General features: G+C 39.5%; 1 protein-coding gene across 4 annotated transcripts in view; it reads left to right on the top strand.

The window, feature by feature from the left end:
• Nucleotides 1–17810, top strand: part of LOC101857877 (ATP-binding cassette sub-family B member 6, mitochondrial) — a 36471-nt gene extending 18661 nt beyond the window's left edge. For all 4 annotated transcript variants that reach the window (XM_035969895.1, XM_035969897.1, XM_013082775.2 and 1 more), the window contains exons 12-22: nt 2953–3128; nt 4670–4884; nt 5705–5768; nt 7595–7680; nt 8498–8555; nt 10563–10667; nt 11754–11827; nt 12426–12526; nt 12770–12882; nt 14286–14449; nt 15080–17810. In XM_035969895.1, coding sequence (XP_035825788.1) covers nt 2953–3128; nt 4670–4884; nt 5705–5768; nt 7595–7680; nt 8498–8555; nt 10563–10667; nt 11754–11827; nt 12426–12526; nt 12770–12882; nt 14286–14449; nt 15080–15236 — 1313 coding nt within the window. In that variant the 3' untranslated portion in view covers nt 15237–17810. The remainder of the gene's footprint in view (nt 1–2952; nt 3129–4669; nt 4885–5704; nt 5769–7594; nt 7681–8497; nt 8556–10562; nt 10668–11753; nt 11828–12425; nt 12527–12769; nt 12883–14285; nt 14450–15079) is intronic.
• Nucleotides 17811–18448: the final 638 nt, after the last annotated feature.

Here is an 18448-nt window from a genome sequence, read left to right as displayed (position 1 = left end):
TTCTGTCTCTCTCTCTCTCTCTCTCTCTCTCTCTCTCTCTCTCTCTCTCTCTCTCTCTCTCTCTCTCTCTCTCTCTCTCTCTCTCTCTCTCTCTCTCTCTCTCTCTCTCTCTCTCTCTGTCTCTCTTTATTTTTCCTTACCATGTGGGTGTCTTGGACAGTTACAGCTGCTTAGAAGGGGGTTTTTTGTTGGGTTTTTTGTTTGTATTCTTTTCACCCTTTTTGTTTTGACTGTTATTGTGAAATATGTTTCTCAGGAACTCAAAATCCTGTTTCGCGTTTGACAGAAGTGTAAGCAAAGGTCAGTTAAGCGATTCCCACTTGTTTGTCCCGTGCTTCTTTCAACATTTTGCTGTCATTTTAGATATGTACGAGAGATGAACAGTTGTTGTTTTTTTTTGGAGGGGGGGGGTTTGAGTAAGAAAAATTTGTTTATAATTCCATCTTGGGTGAAATCTCCCCAAGTGGAGCGTATGAATTTTAAAGTACTTTGTGAGGAAAAAGTGGCAATATAATATGGTTATTGAAAGTTTACTTTTCTGATAAGGGTGATGATACCACCACATATTCCAGTTTTCTTTCTGTGTGTCCCTGGTTTTATCCTACTTCTAAAGTGGTGGCAAAGCTCAGTTGGTCTCCAGATTTTAAAATAATTTTCTCTAAAATAGGTGTAATAGAAGGATTTTTTGTAATTGCATGAATTTGGGTGGTTGGCGGGTGCTGCTCTAATGGGGTATGCTTCTTGATTCTTATCAAACATCTATCATCATCATCATCTCTCCTTCTTTTTTAAAAAAATTTTGCTCTCGCTTTGTGCCTACGAGCAGCTTGGTAAGTGAGAGACGGTCGCTGGCCGTTGAATGATTGCGCCATGTTGGCGATAAAAGTTGTCCACGTACCCTCTCCAATTTTCCTACCCTCGTTTTGTATGAATATTTATGTGGTACTTGTGAAATGGCATCACAAAATCAAACAAATTACTTGGACTATATATCGTACTTTCAGTTTTAAAAAGTAAGATACAACTTTGAGTGCATTTTCTTACTGACCGGTATAACAATAAAATTCAGTGCTCAAATGTTTTGCGGGGTGGGTTTTTTTCAAGTGTTAAGAACTTTGCTTTGATAAACTCATAACTTATAGTAAACATTATATATATATATATATATATATATATATATATATATATATATATATATATATATATATATATATATATATATATATATATATATATATATATATTTCTTTTTACCCCCCCCCCCGAACTCTTCCCCTTCCTGTGCCTTCCTTATTGTGGATTTTTCTCCCAATCGTCCTCACACTGTTTCCTCAAGTTCACATTTATCGGGGACCTCCAAGTAAACTACGGTAAGTCATGTTTTTCAAATTTTACCGGATGAAAAAAACTTGGATTTTCTCGCAGCGTTTTGGGTGGATAAACTTCATTTTCATAAGGGAATCTAATGTCTGTCATGGCATTTGTAGGCCCCCTTATGAAAATGAAGTGTATCCTCCCTCCCAAAACGCTTCAAGATTATCCAGGGTTTTTTTTGTCTCTCCTCTAAAATTTGAAAAACATGACTTACCATAGTTTACTTGGCAGCCCTCAATTTCATCCTTGATCTCTTATAAAAATTGGTTGCTGGTGTTGATAAGTTGCTCGAATGAGAGTGAAACGTTTTCTTCTTGAGCTTTTGAGGGTTTTGATGGATTTGCACTCTCGATGACGCGCAGTCTGAGCAAAAGCTTGGTTATTTATCGCATGTCATGTTTGTGAGCTGGTGTGAGCTTTGAAGAAGTATTCCGTGGGCGGTTGGCGGGTGCTCTGGTGTGGTTTGCTCCTTCTTTCCTATCAAACATCTTTCGTCCTGATCTCTCCTCCTTCTTTTTTATGTTTGTTACTCTCTTGTAACACCTCTAGTCTTCGGCACTTATATGACCTTATTGTGTTGCAAGTGCCGTAAAACTCTTACAGTGGGTGGTTGGCGGGTGCTCTGGTGTGGTTTGCTTCTTCTTTCCTTTCAAACGTAGATCTATCATCCTTATCTCCCCTCCTTCTTTTTTATGTATGTAACTCTTGTAACACATCTAATCTTCTGGCGCTCATATGACCTTATGCAGTTGCAAGCGCCGTAAAACCTCTACTAAAACAAATAAAACAAAACTCTTACTAAAACTTAACAGAAGAAGTGTACCCCAGGTGTTCAGGGATGTTCTTGTCTTTTGAAAAATCTTTTTTTTTTTATCACTTTGCCCTCTCACCTGGCCAATTGGCCATGTTTACCACCCAGTTTCTTTTAATTTTCCCCAAAATATGATGGCAAAGTGTTAAAGGAGCTTAGAATGTTTTAATAAATTGTATTATCTCTGTCACATACATATGCTCACACACGCGCGCGCGCACTCACACACTCACACGCGATAACACACACACACACACACACACACACACACACACACACACACACACACACACACACACACACACACACACACACACACACACGCGCGCAGCGCGCACACACACACACGCACTTACTTTCACTCAAGTGAGTGGTTGGCACGTGCTGTGGTGTGGTTTGCTCCTCCTTTCATGTCATACATCTATCGTCCTGATCTCTCCTCCTTCTTTTTTATGTTTGTTACTCTCTTGTAACACCTCTAATCTTCTGGCGCTCATATTACCTTATTGTGTTGCAAGTGCCGTATAACACTTACTAAAGCTAGGAAAACTTCAACTGAAACCAAAAAAAAACAATCTCTCCTGATTCGTGTCTGGTTTGCTTCTTCTTTCCTATCAAACATCTATCGTCCTTATCTCTCCTCCATCTTTTTTGTATACGTTACTGTCTTGTAACACCTCTAATCTTCGGCACTTATATGACCTTATTGTGCTGCAAGTGCTGTAAAACTGTTACTAAAACTAAAACTGATCCGTGTCTTGTCTCAGCCGCCACCTTCATCGTGACCGAGTGGAGGACCAAGTACCGCCGGCTGATGAACCTCAAGGACAATGAGGCCAACGCCAAGGCTGTCGACTCTCTGCTCAACTTTGAGACAGTCAAGTACTACGGGGCTTCCGACTGGGAGAAAGAACGCTACACGGGAGCGGTTCTCGAGTATCAGGTGATTTAGTTTTTTTTTTCTTCTGAATGTCACTTGTATGGAAGCACTGCAACAGAATCTGCGCTTCAAATATAGGAAAAATTAGCCGTGAAAGAAGCTGCATGAAGACAACCTTGAGACCATCTTAAGCTACATTGACCATCTGCATGAAGCCGTACATGACTCTGAAATGGCAATTTTTTAGATAAATCCAGAAATCCAGATTTCTGAAATTATTTGGGTTTCCCTAATTATGGGATTTAAAAAATGTTTAAAAGAACAATCTTGATACCCGATTTCTGATATGGTCTGTGAATTTTGAGTCCCTGTGCACATGGTTCCCCCAGGTCTGAAAAGTTAAAGATTTGTGAGGCATGCTGACAAAAAGAGTTACTTCTCGCAGTCTAAGAATAGAGATATTGTCGAAAAATCGACATTAGGGTCAGATTAACAGATTTTCAATTGATGCCATTTTGTTCAAGTCTACTGTGTCTTTTATTATTCCACACTTACAAACTGTACAAACTCCACCTATCGATTTGATGTATCAATTACCATTAGGCTGAAATCCGAAAAGTAACTCGTTTTGTCAGCCCACCTCACTTTTTTTTTCAGAGTCAGTTGACACCTCTGTTTACAGATTGTTCACAATTTTGTTGAGAATTGCTGATCTTTTTTTTTTCTTTTTTTTTTTTTTCAAATTTTATAGTAAAGTCTCAGTCTAGATCTAGAGATAAGTCAAATTGAGGTAGAGGTTATTTTCATGTGTCATTATGAGATTCGTCTTCTGAGATTTATCGAATGCTTTTAATATGGAGAGAAATGAGGAAATCTGGTTCAGTGTGATATATTGTGGTATGAATGGAATTGTTCCACTCTCTACCTTGTTTTAACGCACTTGAGCCTGAGCTATTTTTAACTCAACAGCCATTGCAGCCTGACAGTTTTGGAGCATACTGAATCGTTAACCACGAAAAGACTGAAACCTATCATAATAAAAAGAAATGCCACAAAAGAAAGAAAGAAATATTCTTACAGAAAAATAAAACTGTGTCTAATTGGTCCAAGAGTTTTTATTTTATCAGCATTTTGAAATGGTAATGTCTGGGGGTTATGTAAATTTTTTTTGCACCCAATTTATTATAAAATCATTTATCGCAATGCGGGGGTGACTGACTTTATCCGTTACAGCTATAAAAAGATGACACCTAACTTCACCAAATTTTTTGCGGAATGAAACAAGTGGGTCAACTGTTGGCTCGCCACTTCCCGTAGCTTGTAACGGGAAAACACTGGAGATATCGATGGATAAAGCACATCCCATAAATATACAGGATTAGGCCACCAGGCCTGCGGCGTGTCCTGTTAATATCCAGGATGGGTTGTTGGCGGGTGCTCCGGTGTAGTTTGCTCCTTTCCTATCAAACATCTATTGTCCTGGTCTCTCCTTCCTTTTTGTGTTTGTTACTCTCTTGTAACACCTCTAATCTTCTGCACTTATATAACTTTATCGTGTTGCAAGTGCTGTAAAACTCTTACTCAAACAAACCTCTGTTTTTCAGTCTTTTGAATGGAAGTCCACTGCCAGTTTGAACTTGCTGAACCTGGCTCAGAACTTCGTGAACTCCGTGGGCCTGGCCGCGGGCTCTCTGCTGTGTGCGTGGGCCGTGGTCCACAGCATCAATGACCTGAAGCTGACCGTGGGAGACTACGTGCTGTTTGGCACCTACCTGGCCCAGCTCTACGTCCCACTCAACTGGCTCGGCACCTACTACAGGTCTGTTCTCTCAAGTTTTTGTTTAAATGTGGGTGGTTGGCGGGTGCTGGCACTCATATGACCTTATGCAGTTGTGACCACCTTAAAACCTCTTCTAAAACTAAACAGGTCTGTTCTCTCAAGTTTTGTACCCAGTTTGAATTTCTGTTCTGTTCAGGAATGGTCAGTTAATAGCGTTGTTTCTCTCAGTCTCTTTAATCCCTTGGTTTCTGGGTCCTGAAATGATAATGTTTAGGTTTTGACAAAACCTGAGAGTGACTGTGGGTGGTTGGTGGGTGCTCTGGTGTGGTTTGCTCCTTTTTTCCTATCAAACATCTATCGTCCTTATCTCTCCTTCTTTTTTGTGTTTGTTTATTCTCTTGTAACACCTCTAATCTTCGGCACTTATATGACCTTATTGTGTCGTAAGTGCCGTAAAACACTTACTAAAGCTGACTTTTAAAAAAATCAAGACGAAGAGTGTGAGATTACATGCTAAAGTGAATGATCATGCTTGGTTGCTAGTTTCCGTTCTTATCCCAATTATTTATGGATGTGCTGACTTTTCATTCAACATACCTCTGGTTGTTTGTCCGTCTCTGAAGAAAATTGACCCTGGGTGTGGGTGGTTGGCGGGTGCTCTGGTGTGGTTTGCTTCTTCTTTCCTATCAAACATCTATCGTCCTTATCTCTCCTCCTTCTTTGTTGTGTTTGTTACTCTCTTGTAAGACCTCTAATCTTCGGCACTTATATAACCTTATTGTGTTGCAAGTGCTGTAAAACGCTTGCTAAAAAACAGACCCAAAGTAACCTGTGTGGTAAAAAATCCATGTCTCCCCAGGATGATCCAACAGTCGTTCATTGACATGGAGAACATGTTTGATCTGCTGGGCCAGGATGTTGAGGTAACATTTAGGAGAACATTCTCTGAAGTTTTAGTTTGATATATGCAGACCTGCCACTCATCCCGATTTAGTAGGGATATCCCGATTTTTTGCCTCAAATCTCAATCCTCCCGATTTTCCCGATTTCGATCGCGTGTATCCCGATTTTTTATCCCAGTCCGCTGTTGTGCCGGATTTTCCAAAAAACTTACTCTGCCTTCTCCTTTATCGTGGGAAGCACCCGTTGAACTTTTTATCAGTAGGAACGTGGAGCACTATTTCCCGAAATATTCGATGCCGCATTTAGTAGTTGACGCGCCCCAAGTTGTGTGTGATCTATTCCCGCACTCAGAATTCTCCGATGATAGCCTGGTAACTGTTACAATTTGGGACATTTAATAATCGATAATGTTTGTAGTTCCGCTGTTACTTTCAAAACAAGCCTTGTCCGAGGTCTGGTAACTGCGCGTTCACACCAAACACTCGGACGAGCGACAGTCTTTCTAACCCTTGCGCAACTACATGGAACTGTGCTGACAAGACTAACATACGGCTTTGCCGCTGCTTTTGTCTGAACACATGTGAGGGATAAGAGATTTGTTGGTATATTTGGTCGGTCGGCCGCTGTCGTTATTCTAGAAGTAGAACGACTGTCGCTCACCCGTGTGTTTTGTGTGAACGTGCAACGTTAGTGGGACCCGTTAGTAAAATTTTTATTGTTTCAATCGCGCATTCGCGTCACGTGACCTATCATCACCGTGTGAGTTCTACATGTCGGGGACCGTCCGTTGACGGAGTCAACTTAAGTTCATGTATTTCGGGACTTATTGGTAGGGGTGGAGGGGGGGGGGGGTATAGACACTTGGACAAGGGGGTGCTTGACACGATGCTTCAGGATTTACAAGAAATATTGATAACTCGCACTTACGCACGCACACGCATGTACACGCACACACACACACACACACAAACACACACACACACACGCGCGCGCGCAAAAAAACAAAGACACGCAGAGAGCATATAGGCCAAGGAATTTATGGACACCCCTGCAAAAATTGTAAGTCAGCTTTGACAGTCACCTTGGTGATTTGCTGTTGATCCGGATTTTTTTCACCAAATCCCGATTTTTTCTCCCTGAGATCTTGATTTTGAGGTTTCATAGAGTGGCAGGTCTGTATATGTGAAGTGTGCTGACAAAATGAGTTACTTCTCAGATTCGAACCCTATGGAAATAGGTACACCTTGTTTATAGGTGAAGTTTTTACAATTTATAAATGTGAAATAATAAGAAGCATGTTAAACTTAAAGAATATGGCATCAATAGAAAATCTACAAATTTGAACCTTGTGTCGATTTTTGGCCAATATCTTCCTTTTGTGGAATACGAGAAGTAACTCATTTGGTCAGCACGCCTCACAAATAAACTCACATAAATAAGTCAAGGAACAAAAATTCAAGTAAAGATAACTGAAAAAGAGTTTAACTGAATTTAGTCATCTTTTCAAATAAGACGGTTTCGACTCTCTAGATTAAGTGTGTACAATTTCAGATTTCAGCAACAAGGAGAAGTTTCATGTAAAACGAATTTGAATTACACTGGTCGGATTTTTAAAATCTGAACAGCCACATTGGATTACAATAGCGTCACTGCTGTGTACAGTTTTCAAAAGAAGATTTGCAGTTGAATAATTTTGATGCAGAGACATCTTGTAGCGAAGAATGCTATTAGAGCAAGCTTTTTAAACCAAAGACTCGGCTAGATCGAAGAAGATCTGGCAGTCCTGTAGATTTTGGTTCAAGCAGGGCCCATTGTATTTCGCTTCAGTCATTGATTTCTATTCCAGATTCAAGATGACCCAGATAGTTCTGACCTAGTCCTCTCCGGAGGTGAAATACAGTTCAAGAATGTGTCCTTCCACTACGAGCCCAGGTGTGTACCCTTCTGTTTCTGTGCTACCATTTACCTCTTTGTTACTTTTCATACACTTTGAAACAATGGGGTAAGCATGTGAAAATTTGGCGCTCATTTGACCTTGTGCAGTTGCGAGCGCCGTAAAACCTCTACTAAAACAAAACAGCCTGTGAAAAATATGAGATCTGTGTTGTGTTTTAATGGACATATCGTATGCAAATTGTGTATTAGAGTTTTTAGTTGAGATAATTTTTTATTTCAAATTTTCTTTTCCCTCCTAACCCTGACAATATCCATACTTTGTTCTGTAAAAAGGAATAAGTTTTTAAGACTTTTGCCCCTCAATAACAAGATGCTGGGTCAAAAATCATGCTCAATAACAAGGATATGGGTCAAAAATCGTGCTCAAGAGCAGCTGAACTGACCACTGCAACAGCTACAACACAACAACAACGGCAGCAACAGTTTCAATTTGTAATTCAATTCCACACAACATTCTTTATTGAGATATAAAGTGGATGGTTGGCGGGTGGTCTGGTATTGTTTGCTCCTTCTTTCCTAAATAAAAAAATCTGTCTTCTCTATCTCCCCTCCTTCTTTTTTGTATTTGTTTCTCTCTTGTAACACCTCTAATCTTCGGCACTTATATGACTTTATTGTGTTGCTAGCGTCGTAAAACCTCTACTAAAACTAAACTAAATACTTTATTAAGATATAAAACTCCCTTATTAGTTACATTTGCTCCATCAGCTTTCAGCAATGAAAATGAGATGCTAATGATTATCTCATTCTCATCATATTTCTCTAACGGCTCCTAAAACTTTATTTTTTTCAGCAAGGCCATCTTGAAAAATGTGTCATTTACAGTGCCCAGTGGTCAGACATATGCCCTGGTAAGTGCGCCGAGTCGCAATGTTTTGTTTTGACAAACTTTTTTTTTTTTTTTTTAAAAGCCAAAAGATATTGGCTTCTTAATGTTACACATAAGGTTTTTTCGAGAACGTTCAACCAGGTATGCACTGGCACAATCAGTGGAAATACCCTCAGCGACATTTTGGAGAGAGCAACGGAGCATCAATGGACATGTCCACAATGCAGGGATGTTGCTTCCTGAAACAATGAACAGTGAAGAGTCGAACCTGCCTCAGCGGTTACCTCTTGTGCTACTAATGGCAACAGTGCCATGACACCCTTGTACTTTTTCCTATTTTTGTTTTACCTGTCCTTAACAGTCTCTGTCCGATGCAGCCAGGGTCAGTCATTTTGATAACAAGTTGGTCTCCAAACCTGCTCAAAGTGGGTGACTTGTTACAAAAGTTTTCGGCCAACCTTTTTGCAGACAAAGTTTGTATGTTCAAAGCTCATATGATAGATAACAGATAACAGTTTGATGGAAATGAAATGGAATGATAGAATCAACACTTCAGATTTTAAACCGTCGGACCATAACTCAGATCCTGTCCCTAGCAGCCACGTGTCTATAATACTCTGTGATATTGAGTGAATATTATGGACAGGTTTGAGTCTACCTTATTACAAGATATTTTTGGATGGTTGGCGGGTGCTCAGGCATGGTTTGCTTCTTGTTTCGTATCAAACATCTATTGTCTTTTTCTCCCCTCCTTCTTTTTGTGTTTGTTACTCTTGGAACACCTCTAATCTTTGGCACTTATATGACCTTATTGTGTTGCAAGTGCCGTATAATTCTTAATAATACTTATACATACAAGATATTTAGTGGCCCCGATGAAATGAATCATGTCCATCTTTCTTTTTTTCTAAGGGTTTTTTTGTTTGTTTTTTGTACCAAACTTTGCTCTTTTGTGCTTCTCATAAATTCAGTCATCCTTGTTTAAAATACCTCTGACATTAAATTCTCTTAAGACTAGTTCGTCGTCCGTCAATGTCTGACGATGACCAAAGCATCTGCGGAGGAGAATATTTCGTTAACTTTTTAAACCCTGAGTTTTTTTCCACCATTTTTCAGAGTTTTTTCTACAGTCACCTAAACCTGGTGCACTATATGTCTCACAACCCCCGAAGTTTGCCTCCAACCTTTAAATAGCAAAAACAAAGGCTTAGTCCGTACTAAACAAAAACTTGGATCAGGAATTGTTCCGAAAAACAAGAAGAAACTAGCATTTAATCAAATAAAACAGTTGTCACTGGTACTGGACGCTCCCAGCGTTCGATGGGGAACAGGGTTATTACTGCCAGACGCTCCTAGGGTCCAATGAAGTTTAAAGAGTTAAGAAAGAGAAAGAGAGGAAACAAGGATTTAGATGATTTGTGGCTTCTGCTATATCCTATAAGACGAATTCTGGGAGAGAAGTTTGTAACTTTTTTAAAGTAAACTTTTACATGTGACACTGATTTATTTACTTACTGGAAGGCCTTTCACGATTTTGTCTGAAACAGCAAGGGCATCTTTCTCAAACCAACATAGTGGGTGGTTGGCGGGTGCTCTAGTGTGGTTTGCTCCTTCTTTTCTATCAAACATCTATCATATTTATCTCCTCTCCTTTTTTTTTTTTTGTTGCTCCCTTGTAACACCTCTAATCTTCGGCACTTATATGACCTAATTGTGTTGCAAGTGCCATAAATCTCTTACAAAAAAGAAAACCAAATAAAAAAAACAAAGTGGGTGGTTGGTGGGTGCTCTGGTGTGGTTTGCTTCTTCTTTCCTATCAAAACATCTATCGTCCTTATCTCCCCTCCTTCTTTTTTATGTTTGGTACTCTCTCGTAACACCTCTAATCTTCTGGTGCTCATATGACCTTATGCAGTTTCCAGCGCCGTAAAACCTCAACTAAAACCAAAAAACAACAACTTATTTTTGTCCTCTTGTTATATATATCTAAGTGAGTATGAGCTCTGAGAATATTTTTGTTTCTGAACAGGTTGGTCACACAGGCAGCGGGAAGAGTACGATTGTTCGCCTTCTCTTCCGATTCTACGACGTTCAGTCCGGATGTATTAAAATTGATGGGCAGGACATTACTAAGGTATCTTAGCAATTTTACTTTTTTAAAATGGTTTCCTATCCACAGATTATGAGGTACTGAAATGTTATTCTCATAGGTTTACTAATGTTTAATTGGAGAGAACCTTGTGTTTTTTCAAATATTTTGTTAATACCTGAATACCTAGCAATGACATTTTGGATACAATGTCTTGGCACCCATGTTTTTGAAGACTAATGTTTTATGATTCAAAGTTCTAGGTGAATAACAATTGGTCTCTTTTAAGGACAAGCGGCCTAACCCAAATACCTATAGGAGAAGTTTGGTTTCCTTGGTGTGTACATTTGTTTGGTTATAGAGAAAAGTCTCCTTGTTTTGTAATGAAACTGATCAAGGTGTAAAAACTTTACCTTCGATTTTCTCAAAACAGCATTTTTCGGGATAGCCCCCCTTGTGCTTAAAAGCGACCAACTAATGATTCAAATTTGAATAATGTCTCAGTTCAATATGTTGAGATTCAGATACCTAACTGATCTGATTTAAGGCGTTATTGAAAAATCTACTACTTGGGGGAATTTTTTAGTTATAATGCCAGGATTAAGAAATTTCTGTATACTGAGTAAATTACTTCTTGATTAGTATAACAGAAAGAGGGGACAATTCAGTGTTGCCGTTCTGAAAACCTAATCAATTGTTGTTGGGACCTTTCAAGTTTGCAGAAATTCTAAAGTTTAATTGGTCGCTTTTAAGCACAAGGGAACTGTCCCGAAAAATGCTGTTTTGAGAAAATCGAAGGTAAGGTTTTTGGACCCTGGTTTAGTTTCTCTAAAAGACAAGGAGAGCTTTCACTATAACCAAACAAATATATACACCTATGAACCAAACTTCTCCTATAGGTAGGGCAATGCCTGCTTTTCGTTTAGGTCAAGGTTTCTGGAAACCCCTGAAATCTGGGTTAGCCTGCTTGTCCTTTAAAGAAACCAATTTGGACAAGTTCTGAATCATCTCTTATTACTCCTCTTTTCTTTGGTCTCACTTTTTTATGACAGCTGAAGCTGCTCTCTGAGAATTTATCCGTTTTGAGTAAGACCGTGTCTTAATGATTTTGTGTTTCTTTTATTTTTCCAGGTCACCCAAAAATCCTTGCGTGACAGCATTGGCGTGGTGCCTCAGGACACTGTTCTGTTTAACAGCGACATCAGGTAAATCATTTACATGTGATGCTGATCTGTCGGTCTAGCTCAGTCGTGTCAACCCCCCGGGGTGGTGCCACTGAAGTGCCTTTAGGCCATTCCCAAAGGGGGGACATTAACATCTCAAAATGACCACCCCTTGGTGGTCTAAAATTGATAAGAGTAGTCTTCGCCGCCTCCCGGGCAAAATTCTAAATTTCCTACCAACTGAAGAAGTTTAATGTGTCCCGCGTGCTCATATGACCTTATGCAGTTCTTAGCGCCGTAAAACACTTACAAAAAAAAGCAACCCTCCCCCCCCCCCCAAACCCCCCCCCCCCCCCCAACCTTGTGGCATATTTTGTTGTTACAAGAACTGAATTTTAAAGCTTGAGAGTCCTTGGAAACTGAAAATTTTGTATGTTTAATCGATGTTTTTCAGTAACATCCACACAGAAATGTGTTTTTAAAAGGACATAAAAGGTGCTGAGCCTCAAAACAAAATTTCGACAAAAATTGCCAAACCACCGGAAAAATGCCGATTTTTTAGATTACATTATTTTGACAAGTGCCTGATTTCACCACACTGCCTCACAAATTATTCATCATTATTAATGATTATTTTCAGGTACAATATTCGCTACGGCCGTGTTGGTGCGTCGGACGTTGATGTAGAGGAGGCTGCGCAGGCGGCAGAAATCCACGACCGGATCCTCACCTTCCCAAGGCGTAAGTGCAAGATACTTGTGTGGGGGTTTGCTGTCTTGTTCAAAGAGATTTTGTGGGTGATTGGCGGGTGCTCTAGTGTGGTCTGTTCCTTCTTTCCTATAAAAAATCTATCGTCTCTATCTCTCCCTCCTTCTTTTTCGTGTTTGTTACTCTCTTGTAACACCTTTAATCTTCGCTACTTATATGACTTTATTGTGTTTCAAGTGCCGTAAAACACTTACTAAAACTACACTTTTTCCCCAGAGTATGAAACTGTTGTTGGTGAGAGGGGCCTCAAGCTGAGTGGAGGAGAGAAACAGAGAGTGGCAATAGCCAGGACATTGCTGAAAGCTCCAGCCATCGTTTTGTTAGACGAGGTCAGTAACACTTTTAACCCTTCCAGCCCCAGCCATTTTTGTGCACTCCCTAACCCCAGTCCCAGCCAACACAGCAGTATTTTAGAAAAAGAGGCATGCATTCTAAAAAGCAGTGTAGTGTCTTTGTAATCAGGTTTAGATATCAACATCTAACAATGTTTAGAGGTAAATAAACAGATATATGAAAATTAAAGTTTAATTAAGGTGGCTAATTTTTTAAAATGCGTTTATTCGATACCCCTCCGAAACTGAGAATATACGCTCTTGGGATTGTGGGAGGTACAAGCGCTGCTGAAAATATACACGCATGGGTCTGGAAGGGTTCAATGCTCAAAATATGGCAAACTCTTATCAGCCGAAACTGTTTTATTGGCAATAGGAGAAGCCTCAAGTCATCTTAACATTTTTCCATTAATCGGCGCATTATTGGGCAAACTAAAAGTTCATGTATTCGTTAATCTGCGAATTATTGCGCTGAAGTCACATTGTAAGAAAGGCAAAACAACGTATCACTTTAAAAAATCCAATTGACAGATCGGGAAAAATCTATTCAGAGCCAATTGATGGAAAAGTGTTATCCCTTTTTTTCTTCTGTCTGGCTTGACAAGTAGTTTTCTCTACAGATGATTGGTTATCGTTAGACCTTGGGCAATCCTCCTTTAATCGCAATTTTTCTTCGAAAGCAAGAGGCGAATGAACAAGCTTTAAGATGATACCAATAACTCCATATACCCAAAAATGGACGAGCGCCTGATTCCACTGCGTCGTGGCCTAATGATCTAAACTGTCGATGGAGCGCAAAAACCCTTTAGATTTTAACAATTTAATTTTGAACATGTTTTACAGGCAAATTTTTAAAAAAGTGTTTTGAACAATGTATAATTTATCCATGAAATTTAATCCTGTTTAAAAACTCAGCGTTTGTGTCAAACTCCAAGTGTGGGTGGTTAGCGGGTTCTCTGGTGTGGTTTGCTCCTTCTTTCCTGTAACACTCTCCTCCTTTTTATAGTGCTTGTTACTTTCTTGTAATGCCTCTAATCTTCGGCACTTATATGACCTAATTGTTTGCAAGTGCTGTAAAATGCTTACATAGAACTTCCTGTTTTTCTTAGGGAACTGCTGCTTTTTCTGTCCTAATCCTCACTATCGTCATTTTTCTTCTACTTCTTTTGTATCTTTGTCACACTCTTGTGACCCGCTATTTCCGGGGTGCCTTGATAGTCGAAGCAGACTTTGTGCTGTTGAAGCTAGAGAGGTGAGCAGAGTAAGCCTGATTCCCTGTAAGGACTTCTCTGTTGACATCCATCCCTTGGCGCTTGTATGACCTTACGCAGTTGCAAGTGCCGTAAAACTCTTACTAAAACAAACCAAGTAGAACTTCCTGTTTCCCTCTTCCCTTCCAGGCAACGTCAGCCCTGGACACAAAGACAGAGCGAAACATCCAGTCTTCCCTGGCTCGTGTCTGTGAGAACAGGACCACAATCATCGTAGCTCATCGTCTCTCCACCATCATCCATGCACACCAGATCATTGTGCTCAACGAGGGAGAAATCTTAGAATCGGGAACGTGAGTATCGTTTCGGTCGAACATATTTTTATCTTGAACTCTTTATCTCCCTCAAGCCGCTCCCAGCGGTTCACCGCCGGAACCCCTTTGTCATCAAAATCAAGGCAAATGAACAAGCATTAAGATGAAACCAATAACTCGAAATGCCCAAAATTGACAAGTGCCTGATTCCACCATGTCGCGACACATTTACATTTAGATTTTAATTATTTTCCTGCTTGTCAGTAGTGCTTTAGATTGTTTCTTGCAACGTAACTTTTTTGTGTGTTTTGTTATTGGCTTAACAATGCTACTTTTCACCGTCTTATTCTTCCAACAGCCACCAAGAACTTTAGGATTTTTTATTTTTTGGAAGGGCTTAACAATGCTACTTTTCACCGTCTTATTCTTCCAACAGCCACCAAGAACTTTAGGATTTTTTATTTTTTGGAAGGGCTTAACAATGCTACTTTTCACCGTCTTATTCTTCCAACAGCCACCAAGAACTTTAGGATTTTTTATTTTTTGGAAGGGCTTAACAATGCTACTTTTCACCGTCTTATTCTTCCAACTGTTTCTTCCTACTTATAACAATTTTTTTATTTTTTTGGCTTAACAAATCCACTTTTCATCGTCCTATTCTTCCACCAGCCACCAAGAACTCTTGGATCACGGCGGCCATTACGCAGACATGTGGCAACAACAGCGGGTGCAGCAACAGCTGGGAGAGGAGGAGTCGGTGACTCCCCCCGACACAGACAAAGATTCACAGGAGCACGCTGACGGGAACGGCAATGTCACTGTGTAAAGGTTTCACCGTTTGTTGGTCATTCCATGAAAAATACAACTGTAGTGACACTCGCGAGGTGGAAAGACCCTCGGCGACATTTTGGAGAGTGCAACGGAGCCTCAATGGACATGTCCGGAGTGCAGGGATGTTGCTTCCTGTAACAATGAACGCGAGGTGGCCACAATGACTTGCTTACAAACAAAAAATATTGAGCCATTTTTCATTGATTTTTTTTTAAAATTTATTATTTTTTTACTTTTTATTTGTCAGAGGCAAACTTCTTCTAGCACAAAAACAACCTCCACAAGAACTAACATCTCTGTCAGAGTTTTCAACAGGTCAGCATCCCTGCTTTATGTTTGTCGCTGCTGTTTCATTTTTCATAGAATGGCCCTTATAAATTGTCAACCAGGATGCAGTCAAAAAAAGAGGAAAATGTGCAGTTAATCAAATCTCACTGATATTTCTATTTTTGAACTTTGCCACATTTTTTGAAGTTGATAAAAAAATTATGCTGTTAAATTTCTGCCACATATCCAATCCAATAACTCCTTTTTCCAAAGCTTCATCGTACTAAGTGGAGTTTCTCACTTGTATCTTTTAGCCAGGAATATTTTTGAGTTTTCAAATGCCTCTCTTTGCTGTTCCATCAAGCAACTAGTTTTGTACAGGCTCAATGCTGCCATGCCAAGGCAGAGCGACGTATCTACACTTTTTATGATTTTGAGTTACGTCAAGCTGCCATTGGAAATATGGGCATGGCCCTTCAGTTACGTCTGTTTGCCATGGTGAAATATCTTATTTGTAGTGCAGATACGTCTTCCTGCCTTTGACACAAGATTCAGAATCTCCAAATGGGTATTGGCGTCCATTTAAACAAAGACACAAAAATTAATAATTTTTGCAGATACGTCGGTCTGCCTTGGCACGGCAGAATGTCTAAACACCTGACGTTCATTGTACAGGTGTTGTAGTTCAGGAAATCCTCACCTGTATTACCATGCCTTTTCAAAGGTGTTCATGGACCTACAATTCATCCGCTGAAAATTTCTCGTAATATTTGTTTGATCGAGTATCAGTTGTGGTTGAATTTGAAAAAGATGAAGAGAAGGAAAAACTGCTTGATATTTCTACAGACTGGCAACAGTTGTTAGTCTTGCATGGTTTGTCTTGCCAAGTTCTCTGATGAAATCGGAGCTAGCTCTCAGATTATAAATTTCTTGTTGTGCTTTTACTTGTTGAAGAACCGTGATCGGATTTGCATTAAATCAGATTTTCTTCTTGAATTCCGTATTTTTTGACGGGTCATTAGTGACGACTTATCATCGATAGCATGAAAATTACAGTTTTATTTTCTTTACTTGCGTTTCTTTTGCAATATGGTACATGTTTGTATTGACACGGCCAGTTTGTTGTTACATAATCTTCGTCTTCTGGGGATCTGGAGACATAAGTTTCCCCCGCCCACACTCCTATATTTTGGGAGGGTTTTGAGGAAAACTGCTTCTTTTTGGTAGTCAGGCGGTTGGCAGGTCTGTGTTTTGAGTGTAATGTGTACAGAGTTGCTGAATTTTGTGGTAAATTATAAGAATCTTTTGTAATCAGCTGTGTGTTTTCGTATTTCTGAATGTGTGCCTAAGCAGACTGACTTTAAAATTAAAAGCTTTATCAATTTGCAAATCAGAGGTGGATTTAGGTAAACGAGATAAAACTTGTTTAGCTACGCTGTAGTTAACACTTTGCTCCCTTAGTGGCGATGTTAATCTCCCAGTTTCTTCGGATTTTCCCCAAAATATGATGGCAAAGTGTTAATGATGTGTTTTTACCGAGCGACTCTGTTGTCCATATTTACACCGTCCTTTTTTACCTAAAAAAACTTGGATTACTGACAGTGTATGATTTTTAAAGATATGTTTATGTGGCGAGATGATAAAATATCCTGTCTTCTCTGGGTAAAATATTTTTATTTTAAAGCCAAATCAAATATACTTGAAGATCATTTCTTCTTACAGCTGATCGCTGTCCTTTGCTTTATTCAGCAATTGCGGCACTCTCAGCGGGAACTAGTCGCAGGCAGTATTGCCTACAGGTGTCAGTCATTTTTGGCGGCCTTTAAGATACGTCTGTATGCAGTACTGCTCATGTTATGTTTTTGTTCGCCACTCGTGCACCGAAATGTGTGCACCAAAATGTTCTATAGTTGATGCTGCTGCCTTCATGTTTTGGTTAGCTCACTTCATAGTCTTGGATTTGTACAGAGAGGAATTCGAGGTGGGCGTCTTGACGTTTGGTTCTATAAGTTCTGCTGTCATCTCAGCCTGATGATAGCGCAGTCTGAAATAAGATTGTGAAGGTGTGTAGAAGTAAGATTGTGAAGGTGTGTAGAAGTAAGATTGTGAAGGTGTGTAGAAGTAAGATTGTGAAGGTGTGTAGAAGTAAGATTATGAAGGTGTGTAGAAGTAAGATTATGAAGTTGTGTAGAAATAAGATTGTGAAAGTGTGTAGAAATAAGATTGTGAAGGTGTGTAGAAATAAGATTGTGAAGGTGTGTACCTTCGCCGATGAACTGTCGGATGATGAGGTCGAACTGAATAGCTTTTTATAAATAGGTGCTCGCACAAAGGAGGTTCGGTGTGGGTGGTTGGCGGATGCTCGGGTGTGGTTTACTCCTTCTTTCCTATCGAACATCTATCGTCCGTATCTCCCCTTCTTCTTTTTTTTATGTTTGCTACTCTCTTGTAACACCTCTAATCTTCTGCCGTTCATATGATGACCTTATGCAGTTGCGAGCGCCGTAAACCCTCAACTAAAACTAACTAAAAAGGAGGTTCAGTCTAGGGGGGAATATTGTTGAAAGAAACGGAAACGGCTTGGATACAGAGGCGTGGGAAAATAAAATAGCCCCGATGATATTATTTTTCAGTCTTTCCCGTTCACTGATTTGATTATTAGATAGGTTTTTAGTCTCCTTTATGCTTTTACTTTAGCTTTCTTTTTTGGTCTTAATTTATCATATCATTGATTTTCTATATTGGTCAATTTCTTAATTTCTTTAGGGTGATGTATTATAGGCATATATAGCAGCTTGTAGAGCTTGGATTGGCACTAGATAAATGTTATTATTATTATTATTATTTTATAATTATTATTGTTGTTGTTGTTATAGACAAAAATGTTGTATTTTATCCTGGAGAGATTATATGTTACCCCAAAATCTTGCCTTCATTTTG

This window comes from Aplysia californica, unplaced genomic scaffold (genome assembly GCF_000002075.1).
Source record: "Aplysia californica isolate F4 #8 unplaced genomic scaffold, AplCal3.0 scaffold00193, whole genome shotgun sequence".
NCBI classification, from domain to species: Eukaryota; Metazoa; Mollusca; class Gastropoda; order Aplysiida; family Aplysiidae; genus Aplysia; species Aplysia californica.
Note: the sequence above shows the minus strand (reverse complement) of the source record. Positions and strands in the feature narration are given on the sequence as shown.